Consider the following 26,239-nt stretch of genomic DNA (forward strand, 5'->3'; position numbering starts at 1 on the left):
CCATCAATTCAATGCAAATATTACTGTATTAAAGGAAATTGTTGTATTAAGCTTGCTTTGAAAACCGTTTGAATGGCTTGGATAGGCCTATGGAGATGGTGGAAAACATCCTGATTAGAAGGGGACGTTTGCGAGGCTTCTCCTGTTGAGAGGTGGAGGGAAGACCCTCTGGGAGTCCAAATGTGGCAGGATGTGCCACTATGTTGGGCGACAGAAGAGAGAGAGTTGACATGCACTTTCATTTAGAAATGATGGTATATTGTATTCTTAGTTTCAACTCATTATTAATTTCACAAATAAATGAGAACCAGAATCTTGAGATTTGGAAACTATAAATAATTTTACATAAGAGATTACTATCGATAATATATAATGTACTGTATATAGGGTTTAATATTTTTGCAATAGCAGCTTTGTACACCAATATCTCAAACAGTAAATGTCCTGCTGTATGGACTTACACATGATATCTTCAGCAGTAGTCTGGTCTTTGGATTCAGAATGGCGGGATTTCTTATTGGAATCCTTCTTGTTTCCCATCATGAATGGCTAAAACAAAAACATGTCAAAACAACTGTCACAGCAGAACCAATCTCACGGTAATAACGATCACATCTTACACACCAGCACAACAAGATTTATAAATGGTTTTGGAATTAATGGATGGTTTTACATTTTCTCTAAATAACATTGTTTACTCACATTGACACAATTGTTACCTTAAATAAGTGTGATGTACCTTTAAGTTGAATTTCAGTCTGGCAAGCCTTTGTAGGAAAGACAGCTTCCCTCTGGTAGCCTTCACATCTTCAGCCATGAGAAGAGCTTCTGGCCTGGTGGCTTCGAAAGATGTTCTTGAGGCTGCTCTTGATGCCTCGTTACAACTGTGGAGAAGCTCCTTGCTCAATGACTTCACAAGAATCCTATTGAAAGTGGAGTCCTGAGTCGACACGGCCAGTTGGAGTATTTTCTCTGAGCCAAACTCCTTCAACAGATGTTTGTAGACGGTGCTGTATACTTTGTGACTCTTCAGGTTCTTGGGATAAGCTTGGGTCTCAGAGCAGCCTGACCATGCACAGAAGGAAGCTATAACTTTTGGAATCAGGTCTTGTGACGTGCGTGTGACGTCAGTTGGGTACAGATCAGTTTGGGTTTGTATTTTTGACAGAAGTCTCACCACTAACATGCTGATGAGGCCGGTGAAGTCATCATCACCGACTAAGTTGCCAGTGGATGGGGTTGAAAGCGAGGCAACATCCGGGCTGGTTGAATTCTGATCACAAACAATGCTCTGAGGTACATCGAAACAACTGATGGTATCCCTTTCCTCAGCATCTATGTTGGCCTCAAAGCCTCGTGCAGCATTGGAGGTCCCACTTGTTGTCATGCTGATGGCGGAGAAAGATGGCAGAGGGTAGGACTTACCACTCAGTAGACTGCCTATATCAGTTACAGTTCCGGTTGGAGATGACCCTCTGCTTTGTGCATCAGAAACCACAGAGTCCATGACCTGGCTTACCATTACTTTGGTAAACAGGCTGACTGTGTCACTAAATGCTGATGTAGAAAAAGAACATGAAATCCTATCTTCAGATACGCTAGCCGGCACACTAACTCCCTGAGCCAAACTCATTGAAGCTGTAGAGGGCACAAGGCTAGGAAGCAAGAGGCGCTTCACAGACTCCTCTGCAAAAAGCTGAACCAGCTTGTAAGCTGTGTGCTTCCCCACCGTCTTGTCATTCCTCTTCAGCTCAGTAAGGACTGTATCGGATGCACTCTTTCCAGCCGCCACTGTCAGAACCAGAGGGGTCAAGTTGCTCTCAGAAATGATGCGGTTGACTTGGTGAGTAAGATCACGTGAGAGAGCACCAATCCTAACCTGAGATATGAGCTCCTCCAGTCTTGCTATTGCATCTGTTAGATCAGGGTGGAATGCAACCTCCCCTTCTTCCTCTGGATGTACCTCCTTTATGATGGTATCCACTATTGCAGACATGCTTTCCCTGGCATCACACACCAATGTTTTTGGCTTAGTAGATTTGCCCATGTCGATGACTGAGCATCTCACAATGGGCTGAGTAATACTCTCTGGTAAATCAGAAGAGATGGGAGTGCCAGGGAGTGAAAATTCCCACTCTGACTTCTTTGATCTGGCAGATGAGGATGACAACGAGGAGGAAGAACGCTGTGGCGCTTCATAGATCAGTTCCTCACCACATTCACTGCTTACCCTTTCAACATCCTTCAGCATCATTCCAACCACATTCTCTATTTGTGAAAGCGCAGTCACCGTTTGGTCAGATTTTGACAGCTCTTTCTGAATTGAAACCAGAATATGGCTGAGGGTCTTTTTGGCTTGAGCCGTTGTTGCTTTGACTTGATTTTGCCATGTAAAATAATTCCTCATCTTTGTCTTCACATTGTGGTAAATAGTCTTTGCAGTTGTCCAGATCTTCTTCTCAGATACTTCCAAACCAGACTGTGAGCCTTTGGGTGTGGCCTCAGTGTACTCTGAGGTTTTCTCATCACTCTGTTGAAGCATAGAGTCTGCCTGCCATAGAGTAGTAGAAGACTCTGTGGGTGGGAAAAGGCTCTTCATGTCATTTGTAATTGATCCAACGATTTCAAAAGCAGTTATATCTGTATGCCTTAAGGAAATTGTTGATTTTGCTGGCAACATCTGAGAATCTGTCTGGCTGGAACTGACTTTGCTGGGAAAGCTACTGACTGATTTGATCAGTATTTTTCGCACTTCGTTGGTAGCGTTCATCTGGAACTCCTCACTGGAGAGTTTCTCAATGACTGAGGCTGGAGTATCTCTTAATCCTTCCAACCATGAAGAACCAGACACAGGCATGTCTTCTAGATAAGACATGACACTGTCCAAAAAGCCACAGACTTCAAGGGAGTTGTAAGAGGAACCCTCTGCAACAGATGATGTGCATTCCAAATCTGCCACCTCTGACCTATACATGGTCACAATCTGGGACAAGACCTCTTTGGTGCAGGGCACCATGTTGGAATCACAGAGAGACAGTAATGGTTGAGAGTTCTCACTTTGGCATTTACGGAGAGAACCAAGTCCTGTTGAGTTGACCACTTGCAGTATTGCCTCACTCTTACTGGTTTCAGGTTGCTCTGGTGTTTTCTCTCCTACAGAGTCAGTTGAATCACATCCATCAGATAAAGAAGATGAACTACGTTCTGATATAGGGGATTCACTCCTACATGGGGAAGGCAAGCTCAGGATTGAAACAGGCAGATCACTGGAGTCAGTATGCTCCAGAAGCACAGCACTGGAGTCAGATTTTTCCATAAGTTCTTCCCCTTGGACTGGAGCTCCACCCATTCTGAGGAACAATGTCTCCAGCTTTGCCTGAAGTCTCTCGCAGAGTCTACGAGCTGCATGGAAGGGTTTCCGCTTTGTCGTACAGTGTCCCACTTGGGTATCTCTCTGGGTGCTTGTTGGCTGATCTAATTCAGCATACTGCACAATGTCCTTGACATCTTCAACAAAGTTATCAATTATTTGTGATGCCTCAGATTCTACTTTGGTCTGTATGAGCTCAGTGGCCGCAGAATCAAGGATCCTGTCAGATGGGCTAGATGCATTCATCAAGCTTGGAGTGGTACTAAACGAATGAGAAGGTTGAACCATACCAGAGATATCGCTCATTAACCTTCTCACAAGAATTTCACTCACAGCCTTTGAGGCTTTGGTCTTGAACTTCACACTAAACAGAGTGCCAAGATTTTGCATCATTGCTTTGCAAGATGTACATATTATGTTCAGCTCCTCTGGAACAGGAGAGTCTTCAACATCCAGGTGCTCCACTACAAGGTCACTGCCAGATGCCAACATTTTAACTTTCACAGCCACTTCTCGAAAAACCTTAGCCAATTCCGGATCTTCTTTTTCCAATTCACCCACCATCTCTGCGATAACAGTCATCACTTCTTCTGTTGCAGGTGGAATGCATGACTCTAATACAGAGGTAGAGCTCTGGTCCTCTGGGGTGGTGTGATCATCAAAACATTTCTGGACCATGTTGACCATTTGTTCAGCGGCCTGGGTACCAGAAGAAATAGGGGAGGACCGCCCTGAAATGGCTCTGCTGATGGTCGCAGAGAGGGCAGAGTTAAGCTGTTCGACCACCACCTTGATAAGACCAACAGTCAGCTCAGGTGGGCAAGAGGACAGGATATTATGATCAGACAGTTGCTCCTGGACACTTTTGATGATTCTGTCCTCTGTCATTCCCAGGAGGACTTTCACTGAGGTCTGGGAACTTTAAAACGAACAAGCAAAGCATGATAATTCCTGTCTTAACTTGGCAAATCGGTCAAGCGTTGTAATTTTAGTATTCTAAATATCTACATGTCCTTTTGATCGCTTTACATGCTCATTCATTTGAATATGCTCAAAGGCTGATACATTACATTTTGTACTACATCAGATAGAGTAAATTGCATTGGCTAACACTGGGATAGATGATCTCGGTGAAATCCATACATGAAAACCTTGAGGGGAACATACCTCTTAGAAGAGGGTGTTAGGGACCTGAGATGTTGAGCCCCTGTGCCGCCCTTATACATTTTCTTCGCCAGATATCTAACTTCCTGGATGAGCTCCAGTCTTTCCTGATCAAAGGCAGCAAAGGATCTTGCACTGCCACCCCTCTTGGGTGAGTCAGTGTCGTCGTCAGCAAAGTCCTTTACCCCAAGTACGCGGGCCAGGGCTGGCAGCAGGATCTGCAGGGTGGTCTGTGCGATGAAGGTTACAATTGTCTTGCACAATTTGGCAAGCTGTTCCTTCGTCATCTGTTTTGAACAAACAGAACAAAAACAGTCTTTTCAATGGAACTGTGATGTAAAGTATTCTAGATCGAACAGAATGCATTTGATCAACATTGTTATTCTTGTCTGTGACTGAATTCAAAGTTTGATGAAGTCTGACAGAGAACATGAATAACAGAATATGACTTGATGGCTAATCTCTGAATTCAACAGATCATTGACACATCAAAGGTCAAAGGCATGTAGGGAAACTTACAGGTTTTTTTAGTCCTTTGTAGATCACTTGCCACTGCCTAGAAAATGTAAAATAAGTGTTTTAGTTAGTGTTTAGTTCCCACTGCACAATATTTCATAAATGTTGAACATTACAGAAAAACGTTTAACATACTCATCAGTAAGATTGCGCAGGAATGAGATGAGGATTGGGTAGGAGTATTCCATCTCATCCTTGTTGCCTGGGCCGAATGCAGCCTGAACAGCTTTCTTCTCCAGGAGCTCAATTACAGATCCTCTATCCAGGTGTTTATTCCTGGAGACTAAAGATGTGATTGCCGAGAAATCAGAAGTTTTATCTCTTAATACTCTGATTTCATTGTTTTAGGGTTTTAGAATAGGCCTATTTGAATAAAGATATCTATGTGACCTTTCTTACTGATTACAGTAGACTACAGTTTCATTGAAAATGGATAGCACAACCTGCACATCACAGACAGAATAGAGAAACAATGTAGTACTACAGAGGTAAATCTCTGACCTGCATCGTTGTCAGTGCTCAGCTTCGTTGACTTCTTGCCACTCCTCTTACTTTTTGCCTAGGATAGAACAGAACAGATTCCAGATCTCAAATGATGTCAGACATGTAACACCAGGGCCCGTATACATAAAGTTCATCAGATAAGGTGTGGGCTCAACCTTGCCCAAATAGTTGTATTCATTATGATCTCAAATGCAAAACTGATCCTAGATAAGCACTCCTACTCTGAGACAATTTATGAATAGGCTATGGGCCAGGTCAAAGCAGCTCTTAAAACACGTTTTGAAAACAGCTACTACGTATGTTGTTATCTGAGATATATAGATATCTATGGTATGGTTGCTATCAGGTACAGAGTGTAACCCAGTAGGCCTATTATGTGCTCTGTCACTACTGCTATCTTACCTTCCTTCCCTTCTTGGCCTCCTCTTTGGGTGTGGCCACCGGTTCTTCCTCAACAACTTCCTTTCCTTCCCTCTGAGGATCACCATCCTCCCTCTGTGCTACCTGAAGGACAGACATTCCAATAAGTAATAATATGTCAATGTCAGAGTAGATCTGTGCAGAGGACATCATAAATAGAGCTACAGCCATATCAGTGCTAAGCTGGTGACTTTATAAAGAATGGTACATTTGCTTTACAATATGTTATAGCTTTTTACAAGAAATATCCGCTTATATTGCTTTACCCTTTTTTACTTTCCCCCAATATTGTATGAAGTAATTTAGCTTACCTTTTCTTCATCCATTCAAGCTATTTTATATCTCAAAAAGCATGTCCTTGTCTGTGTTGGTTACATTCAAGTTGAGTTCAGGTCGAGAGTGAGGACAATATTGCAAGCAGGGACTGTAATTTAGGGCTACATGCTACGTCATGGAACGTTAGACCTTTATGACATCACAAATAGTATTTTTAGGAAGAGCGCGGGAAAGGTTACTTGCCCACTCAGTAGAACTAGCTAATATTGACAGAAATTTCCCCGTCAAACGTTTTCGATTGCCTACCCCTACGCCTTCCATCGAACATGGTCCTGCCTTTGCAATATTGTCTCTCTTGTGGATTTACTTACGTATGACATGTAGGCTTACTGTGTCGGATCAAGTTGATTGATCTGTCCTAGTTAGCCTTAGGTTGAACCCAAAATCTTCTGGGAAATATTTGTTAATAATATTCATTTCAATATCGTTTTATTCTTTGATTTAGTCCCAATCCAATCCTATTGTTGGCTGCCAATCCCCACCAAATATGTCATTGTAGGACATACTGTAGCGGGAGAAAGTGAGATCTGCAACGCGGACGCGTTCGGTGGCTCCTTCAGTGCAGAGGCAAGCGCGTATGCCAGTGCCACTAAAGCCCGGGCTTGTGAGGCAATAGTCTACAACGCTGACAGGCAACACCTTGTCATTTTATTAACTCACTAGAATTATCTTGTCTTCTTCATTCATTTCGATTGCACTTCCTTTCGTGGTGAAATTAGTTTTGATTACTATTAACTTTAATCTACAGAGTTTAAGTGTTTATGTTGCCCACGTCATCATGTGATGCTGTGAGCAAACAATTTATGCCCAGCCTTCCTAGATAGGCCTGGGCTGCATAACACTATGAATCTGGGAAAACATAACACTTAAAAAAAAGTTTTACAGTGCAAAAATAGCGTAGGCCTACTTGTGTACTATTCAAATCCACACTAAAGTTATAGCTAGCTGCCTTCTGTGCTTCTGGAGCATACTGACTCCAGTGATCTGCCTGTTTCAATCCTGAGCTTGCCTTCCCCATGTAGGAGTGAATCCCCTATATCAGAACGTAGTTCATCTTCTTTATCTGATGGATGTGATTCAACTGACTCTGTAGGAGAGAAAACACCAGAGCAACCTGAAACCAGTAAGAGTGAGGCAATACTGCAAGTGGTCAACTCAACAGGACTTGGTTCTCTCCGTAAATGCCAAAGTGAGAACTCTCAACCATTACTGTCTCTCTGTGATTCCAACATGGTGCCCTGCACCAAAGAGGTCTTGTCCCAGATTGTGACCATGTATAGGTCAGAGGTGGCAGATTTGGAATGCACATCATCTGTTGCAGAGGGTTCCTCTTACAACTCCCTTGAAGTCTGTGGCTTTTTGGACAGTGTCATGTCTTATCTAGAAGACATGCCTGTGTCTGGTTCTTCATGGTTGGAAGGATTAAGAGATACTCCAGCCTCAGTCATTGAGAAACTCTCCAGTGAGGAGTTCCAGATGAACGCTACCAACGAAGTGCGAAAAATACTGATCAAATCAGTCAGTAGCTTTCCCAGCAAAGTCAGTTCCAGCCAGACAGATTCTCAGATGTTGCCAGCAAAATCAACAATTTCCTTAAGGCATACAGATATAACTGCTTTTGAAATCGTTGGATCAATTACAAATGACATGAAGAGCCTTTTCCCACCCACAGTGTCTTCTACTACTCTATGGCAGGCAGACTCTATGCTTCAACAGAGTGATGAGAAAACCTCAGAGTACACTGAGGCCACACCCAAAGGCTCACAGTCTGGTTTGGAAGTATCTGAGAAGAAGATCTGGACAACTGCAAAGACTATTTACCACAATGTGAAGACAAAGATGAGGAATTATTTTACATGGCAAAATCAAGTCAAAGCAACAACGGCTCAAGCCAAAAAGACCCTCAGCCATATTCTGGTTTCAATTCAGAAAGAGCTGTCAAAATCTGACCAAACGGTGACTGCGCTTTCACAAATAGAGAATGTGGTTGGAATGATGCTGAAGGATGTTGAAAGGGTAAGCAGTGAATGTGGTGAGGAACTGATCTATCAAGCGCCACAGCGTTCTTCCTCCTCGTTGTCATCCTCATCTGCCAGATCAAAGAAGTCAGAGTGGGAATTTTCACTCCCTGGCACTCCCATCTCTTCTGATTTACCAGAGAGTATTACTCAGCCCATTGTGAGATGCTCAGTCATCGACATGGGCAAATCTACTAAGCCAAAAGCATTGGTGTGTGATGCCAGGGAAAGCATGTCTGCAATAGTGGATACCATCATAAAGGAGGTACATCCAGAGGAAGAAGGGGAGGTTGCATTCCACCCTGATCTAACAGCTGCAATAGCAAGACTGGAGGAGCTCATATCTCAGGGTAGGATTGATGCTCTCTCACGTGATCTTACTCACCAAGTCAACCGCATCATTTCTGAGAGCAACTTGACCCCTCTGGTTCTGACAGTGGCGGCTGGAAAGAGTGCATCCGATACAGTCCTTACTGAGCTGAAGAGGAATGACAAGACGGTGGGGAAGCCCACAGCTTACAAGCTGGTTCAGCTTTTTGCAGAGGAGTCTGTGAAGCGCCTCTTGCTTCCTAGCCTTGTGCCCTCTACAGCTTCAATGAGTTTGGCTCAGGGAGTTAGTGTGCCGGCTAGCGTATCTGAAGATAGGATTTCATGTTCTTTTTCTACATCAGCATTTAGTGACACAGTCAGCCTGTTTGCCAAAGTAATGGTAAGCCAGGTCATGGACTCTGTGGTTTCTGATGCACAAAGCAGAGGGTCATCTCCAACCGGAACTGTAACTGATATAGGCAGTCTACTGAGTGGTAAGTCCTACCCTCTGCCATCTTTCTCCGCCATCAGCATGACAACAAGTGGGACCTCCAATGCTGCACGAGGCTTTGAGGCCAACATAGATGCTGAGGAAAGGGATACCATCAGTTGTTTCGGTGTACCTCAGAGCATTGTTTGTGATCAGAATTCAACCAGCCCGGATGTTGCTTCGCTTTCAACCCCATCCACTGACAACTTAGTCGGTGATGATGACTTCACCGGCCTCATCAGCATGTTAGTGGTGAGACTTCTGTCAAAAATCCAAACCCAAACTGATCTGTACCCAACTGACGTCACACGCACGTCACAAGACCTGATTCCAAAAGTTATAGCTGCCTTCTGTGCATGGTCAGGCTGCTCTGAGACCCAAGCTTATCCCAAGAACCTGAAGAGTCACAAAGTATACAGCACCGTCTACAAACATCTGTTGAAGGAGTTTGGCTCAGAGAAAATACTCCAACTGGCCGTGTCGACTCAGGACTCCACTTTCAATAGGATTCTTGTGAAGTCATTGAGCAAGGAGCTTCTCCACAGTTGTAACGAGGCATCAAGAGCAGCCTCAAGAACATCTTTCGAAGCCACCAGGCCAGAAGCTCTTCTCATGGCTGAAGATGTGAAGGCTACCAGAGGGAAGCTGTCTTTCCTACAAAGGCTTGCCAGACTGAAATTCAACTTAAAGGTACATCACACTTATTTAAGTTAACAATTGTGTCAATGTGAGTAAACAATGTTATTTAGAGAAAATGTAAAACCATCCATTAATTCCAAAACCATTTATAAATCTTGTTGTGCTGGTGTGTAAGATGTGATCGTTATTACCGTGAGATTGTTCTGCTGTGACAGTTGTTTTGACATGTTTTTGTTTTAGCCATTCATGATGGGAAACAAGAAGAATTCCCGCCATTCTGAATCCAAAGACCAGACTACTGCTGAAGATATCATGTGTAAGTCCATACAGCAGGACATTTACTGTTTGAGATATTGGTGTACAAAGCTGCTATTGCAAAAATATTAAACCCTATATACAGTACATTATATATTATCGATAGTAATCTCTTATGTAAAATTATTTATATAGTTTCCAAATCTCAAGATTCTGGTTCTCATTTATTTGTGAAAGTAATAATGAGTTGAAACTAAGAATACAATATACCATCATTTCTAAATGAAAGTGCATGTCAACTCTCTCTCTTCTGTCGCCCAACATAGTGGCACATCCTGCCACATTTGGACTCCCAGAGGGTCTTCCCTACACCTCTCAACAGGAGAAGCCTCGCAAACGTCCCCTTATAATCAGGATGTTTTCCACCATCTCCATAGGCCTATCCAAGCCATTCAAACGGTTTTCAAAGCAAGCTTAATACAACAATTTCCTTTAATACAGTAATATTTGCATTGAATTGATGGCCTTTGTCTTCTTTAGTGTTGCCCTGTTAACACATTTGATTAGAAAATACATAGTATATTTAGTTTAGTTTATTATGCAGTCATAGTCACGGTGTAGGCTAAACAAAGTAATGTTGTCCTGAATAATGTATAGAACATGCACCCCACCCACACACACACAGTGTGATTCATTGAACACACACACATAGTACTTCAGATATGTCCCACAACCAACATTCAACCATATATCAATGATTCAGTGTAAAATACATGTACTGTAAAATAAACCGTATTTAATTTACAACCAATAAAATAATACATGATGCAGGACACTCAGTTATAAGGGAATTAACTGGTTTAACTTCTGAAACAAACACACACATTTCCATTTTCTGTGGATCGCCCATGTTTACATTTTACTGAATGCCAGTCTGACCTTTGACCTGTAGATGGCAATGAAGGTCTACTTTTGCTGCAGATCCACTTCTAAAGCTCAAACCTCTCTGGACAAGTAGCCAAAACATTTGTCCCTAGTGAGAGAGAGTATGTGTGTGTGTGTGTGTGTGTGTGGCAAAAAAAGCGAATATTGCACTACACTTTTATGATACAGATACATTTTGCATTCGGTAGCATAGCACAGCTGTAGTTTTTTCAAATGCCAAATGTACATGTAGCATGCTTCTGCCTACAGATGCTTTTCTGAGTGACTTGTGTTGTGAGAGAACCAGAATTCAAACATAAACTCCTGGATTACATTTTATAATATTGTCAGCTCTTTTTAGTAACATATGGTAGCATACATGTTTCACACGGTGGCAAGTCAAGCTAGTTAGTTACATGCAACAACATTAAGTTATATGTCAAATCAAATCAAATTTTATTTGTCACATACACATGGTTAGCAGATGTTAATGCGAGTGTAGCGAAATGCTTGTGCTTCTAGTTCCGACAATGCAGTAATAACAAGTAATCTAACTAACAATTCCAAAACTGTCTTGTACACAGTGTAAGGGGATAAAGAATATGTACATAAGGATATATGAATGAGTGATGGTACAGAGCAGCATAGGCAAGATACAGTAGATGGTATCGAGTACAGTATGTACAAATGAGATGAGTATATAAACAAAGTGGCATAGTTTAAAGTGGCTAGTGATACATGTATTACATAAGGATACAGTCGATGATATAGAGTACAGTATATACGTATGCATATGAGATGAATAATGTAGGGTAAGTAACATTATATAAGGTAGCATTGTTTAAAGTGGCTAGTGATATATTTACATCATTTCCCATCAATTCCCATTATTAAAGTGGCTGGAGTTGAGTCAGTGTCAGTGTGTTGGCAGCAGCCACTCAGTGTTAGTGGTGGCTGTTTAACGTATGGTCAATGTTTGTGTGTATCCTCTTAGCTTTTACCTTTGACATCAACAAGCAACGCACGGGCTGGTCCTGCAGACTCCCACGCCCATGGCCCAGGAGAAGGCTGGGGGCCACCTGCTCACTCACGTCCCAGCCATCTCCTTTGAGACCGACTCTACTGTGGAGTGCACCTCCAAGAGGACTCCGGAAGAGAGGGACCGGGTGAAGGTTAAACTGGCCAACATGGCCTTGATGGGAAGGATCAAAAGTCTTGGCTGTGAAATGCCCATTATGTGTGATTATCGAATTGATAATTTTCCACTTTTGAAACAACAATGGGAAAGACAGGGTTTATAGCAAAGGTTGCTCAGATTGGGCTTTTGGAAAAATTGGGAGAATGAAAGTGCACTCCTGATTCAGAGAGAAAGATCCAGCTTAATCATCCATACCATTGTTTAAATTACAATAAAAAACGTTCAAACTGTTCCTGAGTTTCGAAAGACAGAGAAAGGAAAACATCATTATCTTCAGTCTGTTCACACCTGTTCACACAAGTCCTACTGTCCACAATCTCAGGGTTCTTCAATACAAACACACCTGTTTCAGAAAACCTGATCACTTTCACATTCGAACAATGTTTGTAGGATACTTTTCAATAACTCAATAAATGTAAGTGTTGAAACCATACATAGCTGGTAACTTGAGCTCGGCAGAGTAGTTTTGACCTGTGTCCAGATGCAGTCATTTATGTTGTCTAAAGGCAATTTGTCTCTTATAACAATGTTATTTTTCTGAATAATCTAATTTAATTGACTGGTAGGTAGTCACTAACTATTTGTAGCATGTGTTCCTCTGTTGATTGATATTTACATGGTGTGTATGTGTTAAGATGTTAAGTAATTAATGTTGATATTATCCAAAGGGTTTTTAACTGAAATGTTAAATGTTGGTGTCTCGATCTCAGACATTTACGCTCATATTTGTAAATAGTATTTCAAAAATGGCAGAATCAAACAGTATTGGAATAGTGACTTGTATTTTGCATCTAGAAGTGTAAGAATTGTAGAAGAATACTATTTCATCAGTCAAATGTTGCACTGTTTGATAAGACAGGGTAAAGAAAACCTCAATTTTAATGAGTTTAGTTGTGAGTTTGACATTTTACCACAAGAAGTCACTATAATACTATACGTTATCAAACAGGGTTGTGCTGAAAATCAAATGAACCACAGCCAAATTAATTATTTGCAACTAAGAGTAAGATTAAAAAAGACATGTATAACTTACTTTCTTGATAAAATACATTCTAAAATGTCAATATATGTGATTTCTGAGTATGTAGTGCACATATCTTTTTAAGGCCCAAAGCAGACGTTTTTATATCAATATCAAATCATTTTTGGGTAACAATTAAGTACCTTACTGTAATAGATTACGATGAAAATGGTCAAAAATGTATTTTTTGCAAAAAAAACTTTCTCAAGCAATAATTTTGCTAGGACTGTCTGGGAGTGGTCAGTGTGGAGGGGAAATTAAAACTAGCTGTTATTGGCACTCTCTTTGTCGTTGGTCTATAAACCAATTTACACATGGTGATGTCGCCATGGAAAGCCAAAACTCTCGCCCATGCAAACCTGCTGATTAGAAGGTGCTGTATAGATGTGAGAAACTCTCTTTTCATGGCACTTCAACATCGAAGTGAATTTTTCGTAGCAGGTTAGGAAAATGAGGTTAAGGTTAGGAAAAGGGTTAGGGTTAGTGAAAATGCTCTCCAAACCTTCTACGAAAATTACTTTGCATTGAAGTGCTGTGAAAAGAATGTGTCCCTGCTCAGGTGTTGCATGCATCAACCAATGGTTGTGTGCCAAGTCATCCATTGTGTCATCGACTGACAGATTGCTATAACATATGATGTGGTTAGCTGACACACAAAATACCTATCCAGGCAGTGTAAGATCTGGCAAGTGTCAGCAAGGCCTGGGCAGAGGAACATGCTCCGTATTTTCAACCAGAACTATCAGGAAGCAACCCCGATCACATTTTTGTAAAACACATTTACAGTGTTAGTTTCATCAGCTGTTGTACAATATGAAATACAATTATTTTGACTTCACAGGGCCTTTAAATGTAGGCAAACAAGTTTTCAGCATTCAAACGAATCTACCCAGCCAGATTCAGCACCATGGACAGTGAAGATCAGAATACCTGCGATCTGACGATTAGAACAACAGTGCTATTTTTTTTTTTTTCAATTTAAAGTTTTATTAAGTTTTCTTGTTTTTCAATCAACCAACAAAACACATTCCACATTCACAGGCTTTAAAAAAAGAAAGTCAAAAAATAATAATACATATGAAAAAATAAAAATACAATTAAAATGAATGATAAAGTCAAATAAAAGCATTTATTTTCCTTGGTGCACACGTACTCAAAAACGAAATTAAAATAAAAACACACAAAAAAAACATTTAACACTTGCAGCAGCACTATCAAGGTTCTTATCAGCTATTTCAAGCATTCGCTGAGACGACGGGCCAATAATTCGTTTTTAGGTTTTACAGTACCTTACACCTTACGCATTTCCCTAGTCACCCCGTTCACTCTGTCCAGTTTGAAATATAGTTGAATAGTGAAGACCAGAGTCTATCAAACTTGGGCTGTCTCTTGTGGAGGTCATAAGTGAGCTTTTCAAGAGGAAGAAAGTCAACAATCTGGTCAATCCACATTTTAAATGTAGGAGGGGTATTTGAGGCCCACAATAGAAGAATACATTTCTTAGCAGAATCTGGCAATCTCCCTACAGCTCCAAAATACATGCATATAGGCTCCACTTTCAGAGGTACATCTTTTACAGTTAGGAGACATATCTGTTTTCATTCTATGGAGTCTCAAAGGAGTATAATAAAATGTGTACAAAAATTTGTAATTAGATTCTTTCATTTTTACACTGGTAGAGGAGCAGTATACCCTGTCGCAAACCTCCGCCCATAACTCATCACTGATAGTCAGACCAAGGTCCTTTTCCCAGATTATTTTCAAAGGAGTAAAGGAGGAGCTTCCTTTCTCAGAAAGGAGTCTATAGATGTAAGATATTTTGCCTTTAATGGATTGTGCTGTGACAAGAAGGGTTTCAACTTCATTCAACTGAGTTCTAAACCTCCTCTTGGAGGTAAATGAGGAAATTACATGTCTAATTTGAAGATATTTGAAAAAATGGGATCTTGGCACATCGAATTCACTGCAGAGCTCTTGAAAGGATTTCAGTGTAGTGGTTTTCTGATGAAATAGGTCTGAAAAGGTCCTGATTCCTAGAGTATGCCAAAGATTAAAGTTGGCCTCCCTCAGGGCTTTTGGCAAGTCTGGGTTGCCCACTATAGGCGAGTGAGAACATATTTGGGAGGAAATGCCCAGGTATTTCTTACAGTCCCACAAGCGAAATCTTGTGCTGCAGGCCGCCTGCAGAAACACCCATAATACTTGGATTGCTCCTTATCAGCTCTGCCAGAGGCTCCGCCCCCAACAAGTAGAGCAGCGGGGACAGCGAGCACCCTTGTCTTGTGCCCCGTTCCAGAGGGAATCTGTCAGAGTTCAGTCCATTAGTAGTCACCATGGCATTTGGATGAGAGTATAGTGATTTGATCCATTTAATAAAATTTGGGCCCATATTGAACTTTTCTAAGACTGAAAACAGAAAGCTCCACTCCATCCTGTCAAACGCCTTCTCAGCATCCAGTGAAGCCAGTAGGACAGGGGTCTTCTGTGCGTTTACTTGATCAATAATATCAAAAAGACGGCGAATGTTATCAGAAGAGTATCTGTCTCTAATAAATCCAGTTTGGTCCGCTTTTATTATTTTGTGAAGAAGAGTGTTAAGTCTTTTGGCGAGCAATTTGGTAATTATTTTATAGTCGAAATCCAACAAGCTTATGGGCCGGAAGGACGAGCAGGATAGGGGGTCCTTGTCTTTTTTTAGCAACACTGTAATGCGAGCTGTGTGCATTGAGTCTGAGAGAACTCCGTTTTTGCAAAAATCCTCCAGCATTGGCATGAAGATAGGGCTGAGCTGGGGCCAAAAAGCTTTGTAGAACTCTCTGGGGAATCCATCTGGGCCTGGGGACTTATTAGGTGGCATGGAGGTAATTGCCTCCAGGATCTCCTCAGGAGTGAAGGGGGAGTTGAGATCTTCTTGGTCGGTCTCTGATAGTTTAGGTAGCGAGATTCCCTCTAGGAAAGAGTGGAGTTCTGCCTCCGTGTGTTTTCTCTCAGAGGTATATAGTTTGCAGTAAAAACCATGAAAAGTTAAATGGATCTTTTTTGGGTCATATGTGACCTCGTCCTCTGCTGTTCGGATAGCCATGATTGTACGCTCTGACTGCTCCTTTTTTAATTGGTAAGCAAGCAATCTACTGGGCCTATTGCTATACTCATGGTATTTCTGTTTAGTAAAGAAAACTTTTTTTTTTTATCTCCCGAGTGTAGTCCAAATTCAGTTTGGCTTTGGATGCTTTAAGATGACTCCAGGAGGTGCTGTCTAGGGATTGTTTATGTATTTTTTCACAGCATTCCAGCTCCCTCTCAAGATCTAGCCTGTGTGCTTCCATTGCTTTTTTCTTAGAGGAAGCATATGCAATTAGATGACCTCTTAGTGTGGCTTTAGCAGCGTCCCACATTGTGGCCGGAGAAACAGGAGAATCTTTATTGTCTTGTGTGTAGTTGTCTATCCATGTAGTTACCAATGTATGGAACGCTTCGTTTGATAGCATGGAGGTGTTGAATTTCCAGCTCTTTGACCTCGGGATGTTTTTGCAGAGGTCAAAGCGGAGGTGGACAAAGGCGTGATCTGAAAGTGCTATGGGTCCGATTGTACAAGTGGCTGAATTTATGAAACTCTTTGGGATAAAAATGTAATCTATACGGGAGTAGGTGTTATGGACATTAGAGTAGTATGTATAGTCCATAGATGAGCTATTAGTCTCTCTCCAGATATCTATCAGTCCCATCTCTTTAGTAAGAGAGTTCAACATCTTTGCAGATCTAGGATTTGTGGTGGGGACTTGAGATGATTTGTCTAGGGTTGGGTTAAGGGTACAATTAAATCTCCGGCCACCACGCCTAGGAGACACAATGCTCATTGAACAGGGTTATAATTTTTGACAATGAAGGCAGGAGTATCTGTGTTAGGGGCGTATATGTTTAATATAGTAATTGGTTGACCATATAGTGACCCAGTTATCAAAATAAATCTCCCCTCCGGATCAGATATGTTTTTGTCAATTATGAATGGAACATTTTTATGGATAAGTATGGCTGTGCCTCTACTGTTTGATTTGAAAGATGAGAAATACACCTGTCCCACCCAAGCTCTGCGGAGTTTGGCATGTTCAGCATCACAGAAGTGTGTCTCTTGTAATAGCGATGTCTGCTTTTTCCTTTTTTAGAGCACATAGTATCTTTTTTCGTTTTATTGCATGCCCTAGACCATGGCAGTTCCATGTCAATAGATTCAAGGTACTAGTCATCGTCATCGAGCAGTAATCGAACTTTAGTGCAAGTCATCGCTGGGTAAAAATGGATAGTAATTACAGCTGCGTTCACATAAAAGGAAAATAAATGGTGTACATAAAATAATAATCTCTGAACACCCCAGCCGAGTTCCCAAACAACTCGACACATCCCGTTGGATCTATTACCCCCCCCGCTCAGTCTCAATTCTGTGTTCCGAATAAAACAAAAACCGGGAACAGTTAGCAACGCACAACGTCTCCCTCTCCCCACCAAAGAAATGCCTCATCCTCTCCACCCCGCATTGAGTAAATAACATAGTTGCCCTCGTCCAGACCACAGTAAAAGAGGGGAGAAAAATAAAATCAATAGCCAAGCCTACATATACCTCCCCCGAGGGACATAGGGAACCCCAAGTAATAATAGCAACAACAACAAAAAAACAGGGAAATAAAAGTAGGCTGAAACATTAGTAGGCCTAGGTTAGGCTATAAAGCCCATCCCTCTCAGTTAAAGGAAAATAAATATAAATTGGACGGCTATAATGACCTTTAGGGGGTGGGTCTCTGGATATCGGCTACATGTCGTCTTACCTCCTTTAGTAACGGCATTAATCGCATTTAGTCATTGGTCTGTTTCTCATTGGCCAGGATTGTCTTTCAAAAAACGTTTTGCCTCTTCGGGAGTTTTGAAGTGTCGCAAGGCTCCTTGGTGAAGAATCCTGAGCTCGTTTGGGTATTTGAATCCCCTGAAGATGCCTCGGTCAATGGAGTATTTCTTCACTTCGTCAAATTCTCGGCGCTTTCGGCGTATTCCAGCTGACAGGTCCTGGTGTAAAGCGAGTTTGGCGTTTCCCACTGTGATGGTGTTGTTTTTCGCCGCCTGTAGGACTCGTTCCTTGTCGGTGAATCTCAGGAAACGTATGGTGATTGGGCGCGGTGGTTGTTTCCCTCTTCTTTTTCGCCCAGATTGAATAGAACACAATTATTCCTTCGCCCCCTGTTTTCCAGGTCCTCTGTTTTCTCTTCCAGATGCTCGATTTTCTTTTTAGCATATGCTATTGTTTCCATGGCATCTGTCAATAAGTTTTCCATGGATAGGATTCGCCCCCCTCGTCCAGGCGCCCCGCGTTTATGGTTATCTTGTTGTTGATGTCAGGCAAAGCGTTTTCCAGGGTTGTCACCTTGCCCCCTATCGCACTGAGCTGAGAGTTAATGGCATCTAATTTAGTGTTTAGTTCTGTACGTTGGGATCTCAACTCAGAAAGGATGTCTTCGACAGAGTGCGAGGTTGGCATTCGTTGTGCCTCGTGGGGGAGCGGGTTCTCTTGCTAATGGCGCTAGTTTTTTCTGAAGCTAGCTTCTTCTTGGAGGCTTTTTCCGTCGCTAATACTCGAGTCCGGGTAAAAATGTCACCCATAGTGTCGCCGCCATGACTTTTTCTTACTAAAGCTAAATGAGTTTGAACTTGGAGTGGAGGTAAGATTAGGAATTGGAAACTACTTGTGCGGAGCTCTTAGTTCATGCGGCCATCTCGTCCAAGGGTCACGTGATCCCCAACAGTGCTATTTTAAGTGATTTTCAAGACACCCAAAGTCAATTTAAATCCACAACAAAATCTGCAGGATAAAAAGAAATATAATCAAACATTCAAATAAGTAAACAGGCTATATTAAAGTGCACTAAACATAGAGACAGATTAACCATGGAGAACACGAAACATGATGACAGATTAACCAGGGAAGTGAATTTAACAGAGGTTAAAGCTAAAACAACAGAATCTGGGTACGTCTGTGTGAAGAGGTGTGGCTTTAGTGTGGATTTGAATAGTACACAAGTAGGCCTACGCTATTTTTGCACTGTAAAACTTTTTTTTAATAGTTATGTTTTCCCAGATTCATAGTGTTATGCAGCCCAGGCCTATCTAGGAAGGCTGGGCATAAATTGTTTGCTCACAGCATCACATGATGACGTGGGCAACATAAACACTTAAACTCTGTAGATAAAACCTTTTCCGCGCTCTTCCTAAAAAATACTATTTGTGATGTCATAAAGGTCTAACGTTCCATGACGTAGCATGTAGCCCTAAATTACAGTCCCTGCCTGCAATATTGTCCTCACTCTCGACCTGAACTCAACTTGAATGTAACCAACACAGACAAGGACATGCTTTTTGAGATATAAAATAGCTTGAATGGATGAAGAAAAGGTAAGCTAAATTACTTCATACAATATGGGGGGAAAGTAAAAAAGGGTAAAGCAATATAAGCGGATATTTCTTGTAAAAAGCTATAACATATTGTAAAGCAAATGTACCATTCTTTATAAATTCACCAGCTTAGCTCTGATATGGCTGTAGCTCTATTTATGATGTCCTCTGCACAGATCTACTCTGACATTGACATATTATTACTTATTGGAATGTCTGTCCTTCAGGTAGCACAGAGGGAGGATGGTGATCCTCAGAGGGAAGGAAAGGAAGTTGTTGAGGAAGAACCGGTGGCCACGCCGAAAGAGGAGGCCAAGAAGGGAAGGAAGGTAAGATGGCAGGAGTGACAGAGCACATAATAGGCCTACTGGGTTACACTCTGTACCTGATAGCAGTCATACCATAGATATCTATATATCTCAGATAACAACATACGTAGTAGCTGTTTTCAAAACGTGTTTTAAGAGCTGCTTTGACCTGGCTATTCATAAATTGTCTCAGAGTAGGAGTGCTTATCTAGGATCAGTTTTGCATTTGCGATCATAATGAATACAATTATTTGGGCAAGGTTGAGCCCACACCTTATCTGATGAACTTTATGTATACGGGCCCTGGTGTTACATGTCTGCCATCATTTGAGATCTAGAATCTGTTCTGTTCTATCCTAGGCAAAAAGTAAGAGGAGTGGCAAGAAGTCAAGGAAGCTGAGCACTGACAACGATGCAGGTCAGAGATTTACCTCTGTAGTACTACATTGTTTCTCTATTCTGTCTGTGATGTGCAGGTTGTATTATCCATTTTCAATGAAACTGTAGTCTACTGTAATCAGTAAGAAAGGTCACATAGATAGCTTTATTCAAATAGGCCTATTCTAAAACCCTAAAACAATGAAATCGGAGTATTAAGAGATAAAACTTCTGATTTCTCTTTAATTTTGTTTCTACTTCCTCTACGGTAATCACATCTTTAGTCTCCAGGAATAAACACCTGGATAGAGGATCTGTAATTGAGCTCCTGGAGAAGAAAGCTGTTCAGGCTGCATTCGGCCCAGGCAACAAGGATGAGATGGAATACTCCTACCCAATCCTCATCTCATTCCTGCGCAATCTTACTGATGAGTATGTTAAGTTTTTCTGTAATGTTCAACATTTATGAAATATTGTGCAGTGGGAACTAAACACTAACTAAAACACTTATTTAAAATTTTCTAGGCAGTGGCAAGTGATCTACAAAGGACTAAAAAACCCTGTAAGTTTCCCTACCTGCCTTTGACCTTTGATGTGTCAATGATCTGTTGAATTCAGAGATTAGCCATCAAGTCATATTCTGTTATTCATGTTCTCTGTCAGACTTCATCAAACTTTGAATTCAGTCACAGACAAGAATAACAATGTTGATCAAATGCATTCTGTTCGATCTAGAATACTTTACATCACAGTTCCATTGAAAAGACTGTTTTTGTTCTGTTTGTTCAAAACAGATGACGAAGGAACAGCTTGCCAAATTGTGCAAGACAATTGTAACCTTCATCGCACAGACCACCCTGCAGATCCTGCTGCCAGCCCTGGCCCGCGTACTTGGGGTAAAGGACTTTGCTGACGACGACACTGACTCACCCAAGAGGGGTGGCAGCGCAAGATCCTTTGCTGCCTTTGATCAGGAAAGACTGGAGCTCATCCAGGAAGTTAGATATCTGGCGAAGAAAATGTATAAGGGCGGCACAGGGGCTCAACATCTCAGGTCCCTAACACCCTCTTCTAAGAGGTATGTTCCCCTCAAGGTTTTCATGTATGGATTTCACCGAGATCATCTATCCCAGTGTTAGCCAATGCAATTTACTCTATCTGATGTAGTACAAAATGTAATGTATCAGCCTTTGAGCATATTCAAATGAATGAGCATGTAAAGCGATCAAAAGGACATGTAGATATTTAGAATACTAAAATTACAACGCTTGACCGATTTGCCAAGTTAAGACAGGAATTATCATGCTTTGCTTGTTCGTTTTAAAGTTCCCAGACCTCAGTGAAAGTCCTCCTGGGAATGACAGAGGACAGAATCATCAAAAGTGTCCAGGAGCAACTGTCTGATCATAATATCCTGTCCTCTTGCCCACCTGAGCTGACTGTTGGTCTTATCAAGGTGGTGGTCGAACAGCTTAACTCTGCCCTCTCTGCGACCATCAGCAGAGCCATTTCAGGGCGGTCCTCCCCTATTTCTTCTGGTACCCAGGCCGCTGAACAAATGGTCAACATGGTCCAGAAATGTTTTGATGATCACACCACCCCAGAGGACCAGAGCTCTACCTCTGTATTAGAGTCATGCATTCCACCTGCAACAGAAGAAGTGATGACTGTTATCGCAGAGATGGTGGGTGAATTGGAAAAAGAAGATCCGGAATTGGCTAAGGTTTTTCGAGAAGTGGCTGTGAAAGTTAAAATGTTGGCATCTGGCAGTGACCTTGTAGTGGAGCACCTGGATGTTGAAGACTCTCCTGTTCCAGAGGAGCTGAACATAATATGTACATCTTGCAAAGCAATGATGCAAAATCTTGGCACTCTGTTTAGTGTGAAGTTCAAGACCAAAGCCTCAAAGGCTGTGAGTGTAATTCTTGTGAGAAGGTTAATGAGCGATATCTCTGGTATGGTTCAACCTTCTCATTCGTTTAGTACCACTCCAAGCTTGATGAATGCATCTAGCCCATCTGACAGGTTCCTTGATTCTGCGGCCACTGAGCTCATACAGACCAAAGTAGAATCTGAGGCATCACAAATAATTGATAACTTTGTTGAAGATGTCAAGGACATTGTGCAGTATGCTGAATTAGATCAGCCAACAAGCACCCAGAGAGATACCCAAGAGGGACACTGTACGAAAAAGCGGAAACCCTTCCATGCAGCTCGTAGACTCTGCGAGAGACTTCAGGCAAAGCTGGAGACATTGTTCCTCAGAATGGGTGGAGCTCCAGTCCAAGGGGAAGAACTTATGGAAAAAGCTGACTCCAGTGCTGTGCTTCTGGAGCATACTGACTCCAGTGATCTGCCTGTTTCAATCCTGAGCTTGCCTTCCCCATGTAGGAGTGAATCCCCTATATCAGAACGTAGTTCATCTTCTTTATCTGATGGATGTGATTCAACTGACTCTGTAGGAGAGAAAACACCAGAGCAACCTGAAACCAGTAAGAGTGAGGCAATACTGCAAGTGGTCAACTCAACAGGACTTGGTTCTCTCCGTAAATGCCAAAGTGAGAACTCTCAACCATTACTGTCTCTCTGTGATTCCAACACGGTGCCCTGCACCAAAGAGGTCTTGTCCCAGATTGTGACCATGTATAGGTCAGAGGTGGCAGATTTGGAATGCACATCATCTGTTGCAGAGGGTTCCTCTTACAACTCCCTTGAAGTCTGTGGCTTTTTGGACAGTGTCATGTCTTATCTAGAAGACATGCCTGTGTCTGGTTCTTCATGGTTGGAAGGATTAAGAGATACTCCAGCCTCAGTCATTGAGAAACTCTGCAGTGAGGAGTTCCAGATGAACGCTACCAACGAAGTGCGAAAAATACTGATCAAATCAGTCAGTAGCTTTCCCAGCAAAGTCAGTTCCAGCCAGACAGATTCTCAGATGTTGCCAGCAAAATCAACAATTTCCTTAAGGCATACAGATATATCTGCTTTTGAAATTGTTGGATCAATTACAAATGACATGAAGAGCCTTTTCCCACCCACAGAGTCTTCTACTACTCTATGGCAGGCAGACTCTATGCTTCAACAGAGTGATGAGAAAACCTCAGAGTACACTGAGGCCACACCCAAAGGCTCACAGTCTGGTTTGGAAGTATCTGAGAAGAAGATCTGGACAACTTCAAAGACTATTTACCACAATGTGAAGACAAAGATGAAGAATTATTTTACATGGCAAAATCAAGTCAAAGCAACAACGGCTCAAGCCAAAAAGACCCTCAGCCATATTCTGGTTTCAATTCAGAAAGAGCTGTCAAAATCTGACCAAACGGTGACTGCGCTTTCACAAATAGAGAATGTGGTTGGAATGATGCTGAAGGATGTTGAAAGGGTAAGCAGTGAATGTGGTGAGGAACTGATCTATGAAGCGCCACAGCGTTCTTCCTCCTCGTTGTCATCCTCATCTGCCAGATCAAAGAAGTCAAAGTGGGAATTTTCACTCCCTGGCACTCCCATCTCTTCTGATTTACCAGAGAGTATTACTCAGCCCATTGTGAGATGCTCAGTCATCGACATGGGCAAATCTACTAAGCCAAAAACATTGGTGTGTGATGCCAGGGAAAGCATGTCTGCAATAGTGGATACCATCATAAAGGAGGTACATCCAGAGGAAGAAGGGGAGGTTGCATTCCACCCTGATCTAACAGCTGCAATAGCAAGACTGGAGGAGCTCATATCTCAGGGTAGGATTGGTGCTCTCTCACGTGATCTTACTCACCAAGTCAACCGCATCATTTCTGAGAGCAACTTGACCCCTCTGGTTCTGACAGTGGCGGCTGGAAAGAGTGCATCCGATACAGTCCTTACTGAGCTGAAGAGGAATGACAAAACGGTGGGGAAGCCCACAGCTTACAAGCTGGTTCAGCTTTTTGCAGAGGAGTCTGTGAAGCGCCTCTTACTTCCTAGCCTTGTGCCCTCTACAGCTTCAATGAGTTTGGCTCAGGGAGTTAGTGTGCCGGCTAGCGTATCTGAAGATAGGATTTCATGTTCTTTTTCTACATCAGCATTTAGTGACACAGTCAGCCTGTTTACCAAAGTAATGGTAAGCCAGGTCATGGACTCTGTGGTTTCTGATGCACAAAGCAGAGGGTCATCTCCAACCGGAACTGTAACTGATATAGGCAGTCTACTGAGTGGTAAGTCCTACCCTCTGCCATCTTTCTCCGCCATCAGCATGACAACAAGTGGGACCTCCAATGCTGCACGAGGCTTTGAGGCCAACATAGATGCTGAGGAAAGGGATACCATCAGTTGTTTCGGTGTACCTCAGAGCATTGTTTGTGATCAGAATTCAACCAGCCCGGATGTTGCTTTGCTTTCAACCCCATCCACTGACAACTTAGTCGGTGATGATGACTTCACCGGCCTCATCAGCATGTTAGTGGTGAGACTTCTGTCAAAAATACAAACCCAAACTGATCTGTACCCAACTGACGTCACACGCACGTCACAAGACCTGATTCCAAAAGTTATAGCTTCCTTCTGTGCATGGTCAGGCTGCTCTGAGACCCAAGCTTATCCCAAGAACCTGAAGAGTCACAAAGTATACAGCACCGTCTACAAACATCTGTTGAAGGAGTTTGGCTCAGAGAAAATACTCCAACTGGCCGTGTCGACTCAGGACTCCACTTTCAATAGGATTCTTGTGAAGTCATTGAGCAAGGAGCTTCTCCACAGTTGTAACGAGGCATCAAGAGCAGCCTCAAGAACATATTTCGAAGCCACCAGGCCAGAAGCTCTTCTCATGGCTGAAGATGTGAAGGCTACCAGAGGGAAGCTGTCTTTCCTACAAAGGCTTGCCAGACTGAAATTCAACTTAAAGGTACATCACACTTATTTAAGTTAACAATTGTGTCAATGTGAGTAAACAATGTTATTTAGAGAAAATGTAAAACCATCCATTAATTCCAAAACCATTTATAAATCTTGTTGTGCTGGTGTGTAAGATGTGATCGTTATTACCGTGAGATTGTTCTGCTGTGACAGTTGTTTTGACATGTTTTTGTTTTAGCCATTCATGATGGGAAACAAGAAGGATTCCAAGAAGAATTCCCGCCATTCTGAATCCAAAGACCAGACTACTGCTGAAGATATCATGTGTAAGTCCATACAGCAGGACATTTACTGTTTGAGATATTGGTGTACAAAGCTGCTATTGCAAAAATATTAAACCCTATATACAGTACATTATATATTATCGATAGTAATCTCTTGTGTAAAAATATTTCTAGTTTCCAAATCTCAAGATTCTGGTTCTCATTTATTTGTGAAAGTAATAATGAGTTGAAACTAAGAATACAATATACCATCATTTCTAAATGAAAGTGCATGTCAACTCTCTCTCTTCTGTCGCCCAACATAGTGGCACATCCTGCCACATTTGGACTCCCAGAGGGTCTTCCCTCCACCTCTCAACAGGAGAAGCCTCGCAAACGTCCCCTTCTAATCAGGATGTTTTCCACCATCTCCATAGGCCTATCCAAGCCATTCAAACGGTTTTCAAAGCAAGCTTAATACAACAATTTCCTTTAATACAGTAATATTTGCATTGAATTGATGGCCTTTGTCTTCTTTAGTGTTGCCCTGTTAACACATTTGAATAGAAAATACATAGTATATTTAGTTTAGTTTATTATGCAGTCATAGTCACGGTGTAGGCTTAACAAAGTAATGTTGTCCTGAATAATGTATAGAACATGCACCCCCCCCCCCATTGAACACACACACATAGTACTTCAGAAATGTCCCACAACCAACATTCAACCAGATATCAATGATTCAGTGTAAAATACATGTACTGTAAAATAAACCGTATTTAATTTACAACCAATAAAATAATACATGATGCAGGACACTCAGTTATAAGGGAATTAACTGGTTTAACTTCTCAAACAGAAACA

General features: G+C 41.9%; 3 protein-coding genes across 4 annotated transcripts; 2 read left to right on the forward strand and 1 right to left on the reverse strand.

Annotated features, from left to right (window-relative positions):
- Positions 1-7: 7 nt before the first annotated feature.
- LOC139396716 (serine-rich adhesin for platelets-like) lies at positions 8-6,888 on the reverse strand. 2 transcript variants are annotated; one of them, XM_071143676.1, is made up of 9 exons: positions 6,286-6,888; positions 5,957-6,058; positions 5,552-5,609; positions 5,186-5,333; positions 5,054-5,090; positions 4,538-4,821; positions 740-4,289; positions 462-549; positions 8-198 (listed from the first exon to the last, which is right to left on the reverse strand). In XM_071143676.1, the coding sequence occupies exons 1-9, from the start codon at positions 6,298-6,300 to the stop codon at positions 47-49; spliced, it is 4,434 nt and encodes a 1,477-aa protein (XP_070999777.1). In that variant the 5' UTR covers positions 6,301-6,888; the 3' UTR covers positions 8-46. The 2 variants fall into 2 exon arrangements, with proteins under 2 accessions (XP_070999777.1, XP_070999776.1); XM_071143675.1 differs by having other exon boundaries at positions 5,957-6,888.
- Positions 6,889-7,540: 652 nt separating this feature from the next.
- On the forward strand, positions 7,541-10,680 carry LOC139396718 (platelet binding protein GspB-like). Its single transcript, XM_071143678.1, has 4 exons — positions 7,541-7,804; positions 8,006-9,817; positions 10,007-10,082; positions 10,348-10,680. Exons 1-4 carry the CDS (start codon positions 7,541-7,543, stop codon positions 10,497-10,499), a joined length of 2,304 nt encoding a protein of 767 aa, XP_070999779.1. The 3' UTR covers positions 10,500-10,680.
- A 1,317-nt stretch (positions 10,681-11,997) lies between these two features.
- LOC139396720 (uncharacterized) lies at positions 11,998-26,193 on the forward strand. Its single transcript, XM_071143679.1, has 8 exons — positions 11,998-12,117; positions 19,827-19,928; positions 20,268-20,325; positions 20,570-20,717; positions 20,811-20,847; positions 21,080-25,161; positions 25,351-25,438; positions 25,702-26,193. Exons 1-6 carry the CDS (start codon positions 11,998-12,000, stop codon positions 21,422-21,424), a joined length of 810 nt encoding a protein of 269 aa, XP_070999780.1. The 3' UTR covers positions 21,425-25,161; positions 25,351-25,438; positions 25,702-26,193.
- The last annotated feature ends 46 nt before the right edge of the window (positions 26,194-26,239 follow it).

Source organism: Oncorhynchus clarkii, unplaced genomic scaffold (assembly GCF_045791955.1).
Source record: "Oncorhynchus clarkii lewisi isolate Uvic-CL-2024 unplaced genomic scaffold, UVic_Ocla_1.0 unplaced_contig_4443_pilon_pilon, whole genome shotgun sequence".
In the NCBI taxonomy this organism is placed as follows: Eukaryota; Metazoa; Chordata; class Actinopteri; order Salmoniformes; family Salmonidae; genus Oncorhynchus; species Oncorhynchus clarkii.

What these genes read in the sequence shown, in the direction of transcription:
- LOC139396716 (XM_071143675.1), bottom strand. Translation starts at nt 6,145, where the DNA reads ATGGCTGTAGCTCTATTTATGATGTCCTCTGCACAGATCTACTCTGAC. An exon ending in AGGCCAAGAAGGGAAGGAAG is followed by an intron (nt 5,610 to 5,956) that starts GTAAGATAGCAG and finishes GTTCTATCCTAG; the next exon opens with GCAAAAAGTAAGAGGAGTGG. An exon ending in CTGCGCAATCTTACTGATGA is followed by an intron (nt 5,091 to 5,185) that starts GTATGTTAAACG and finishes TACATTTTCTAG; the next exon opens with GCAGTGGCAAGTGATCTACA.
- LOC139396718 (XM_071143678.1), top strand. Translation starts at nt 7,541, where the DNA reads ATGGTGCCCTGCACCAAAGAGGTCTTGTCCCAGATTGTGACCATGTAT. An exon ending in GACTGAAATTCAACTTAAAG is followed by an intron (nt 9,818 to 10,006) that starts GTACATCACACT and finishes TTTTTGTTTTAG; the next exon opens with CCATTCATGATGGGAAACAA. An exon ending in TACTGCTGAAGATATCATGT is followed by an intron (nt 10,083 to 10,347) that starts GTAAGTCCATAC and finishes CGCCCAACATAG; the next exon opens with TGGCACATCCTGCCACATTT.
- LOC139396720 (XM_071143679.1), top strand. Translation starts at nt 11,998, where the DNA reads ATGGCCCAGGAGAAGGCTGGGGGCCACCTGCTCACTCACGTCCCAGCC. An exon ending in AAGAGAGGGACCGGGTGAAG is followed by an intron (nt 12,118 to 19,826) that starts GTTAAACTGGCC and finishes TCTGTCCTTCAG; the next exon opens with GTAGCACAGAGGGAGGATGG. An exon ending in AGGCCAAGAAGGGAAGGAAG is followed by an intron (nt 19,929 to 20,267) that starts GTAAGATGGCAG and finishes GTTCTATCCTAG; the next exon opens with GCAAAAAGTAAGAGGAGTGG.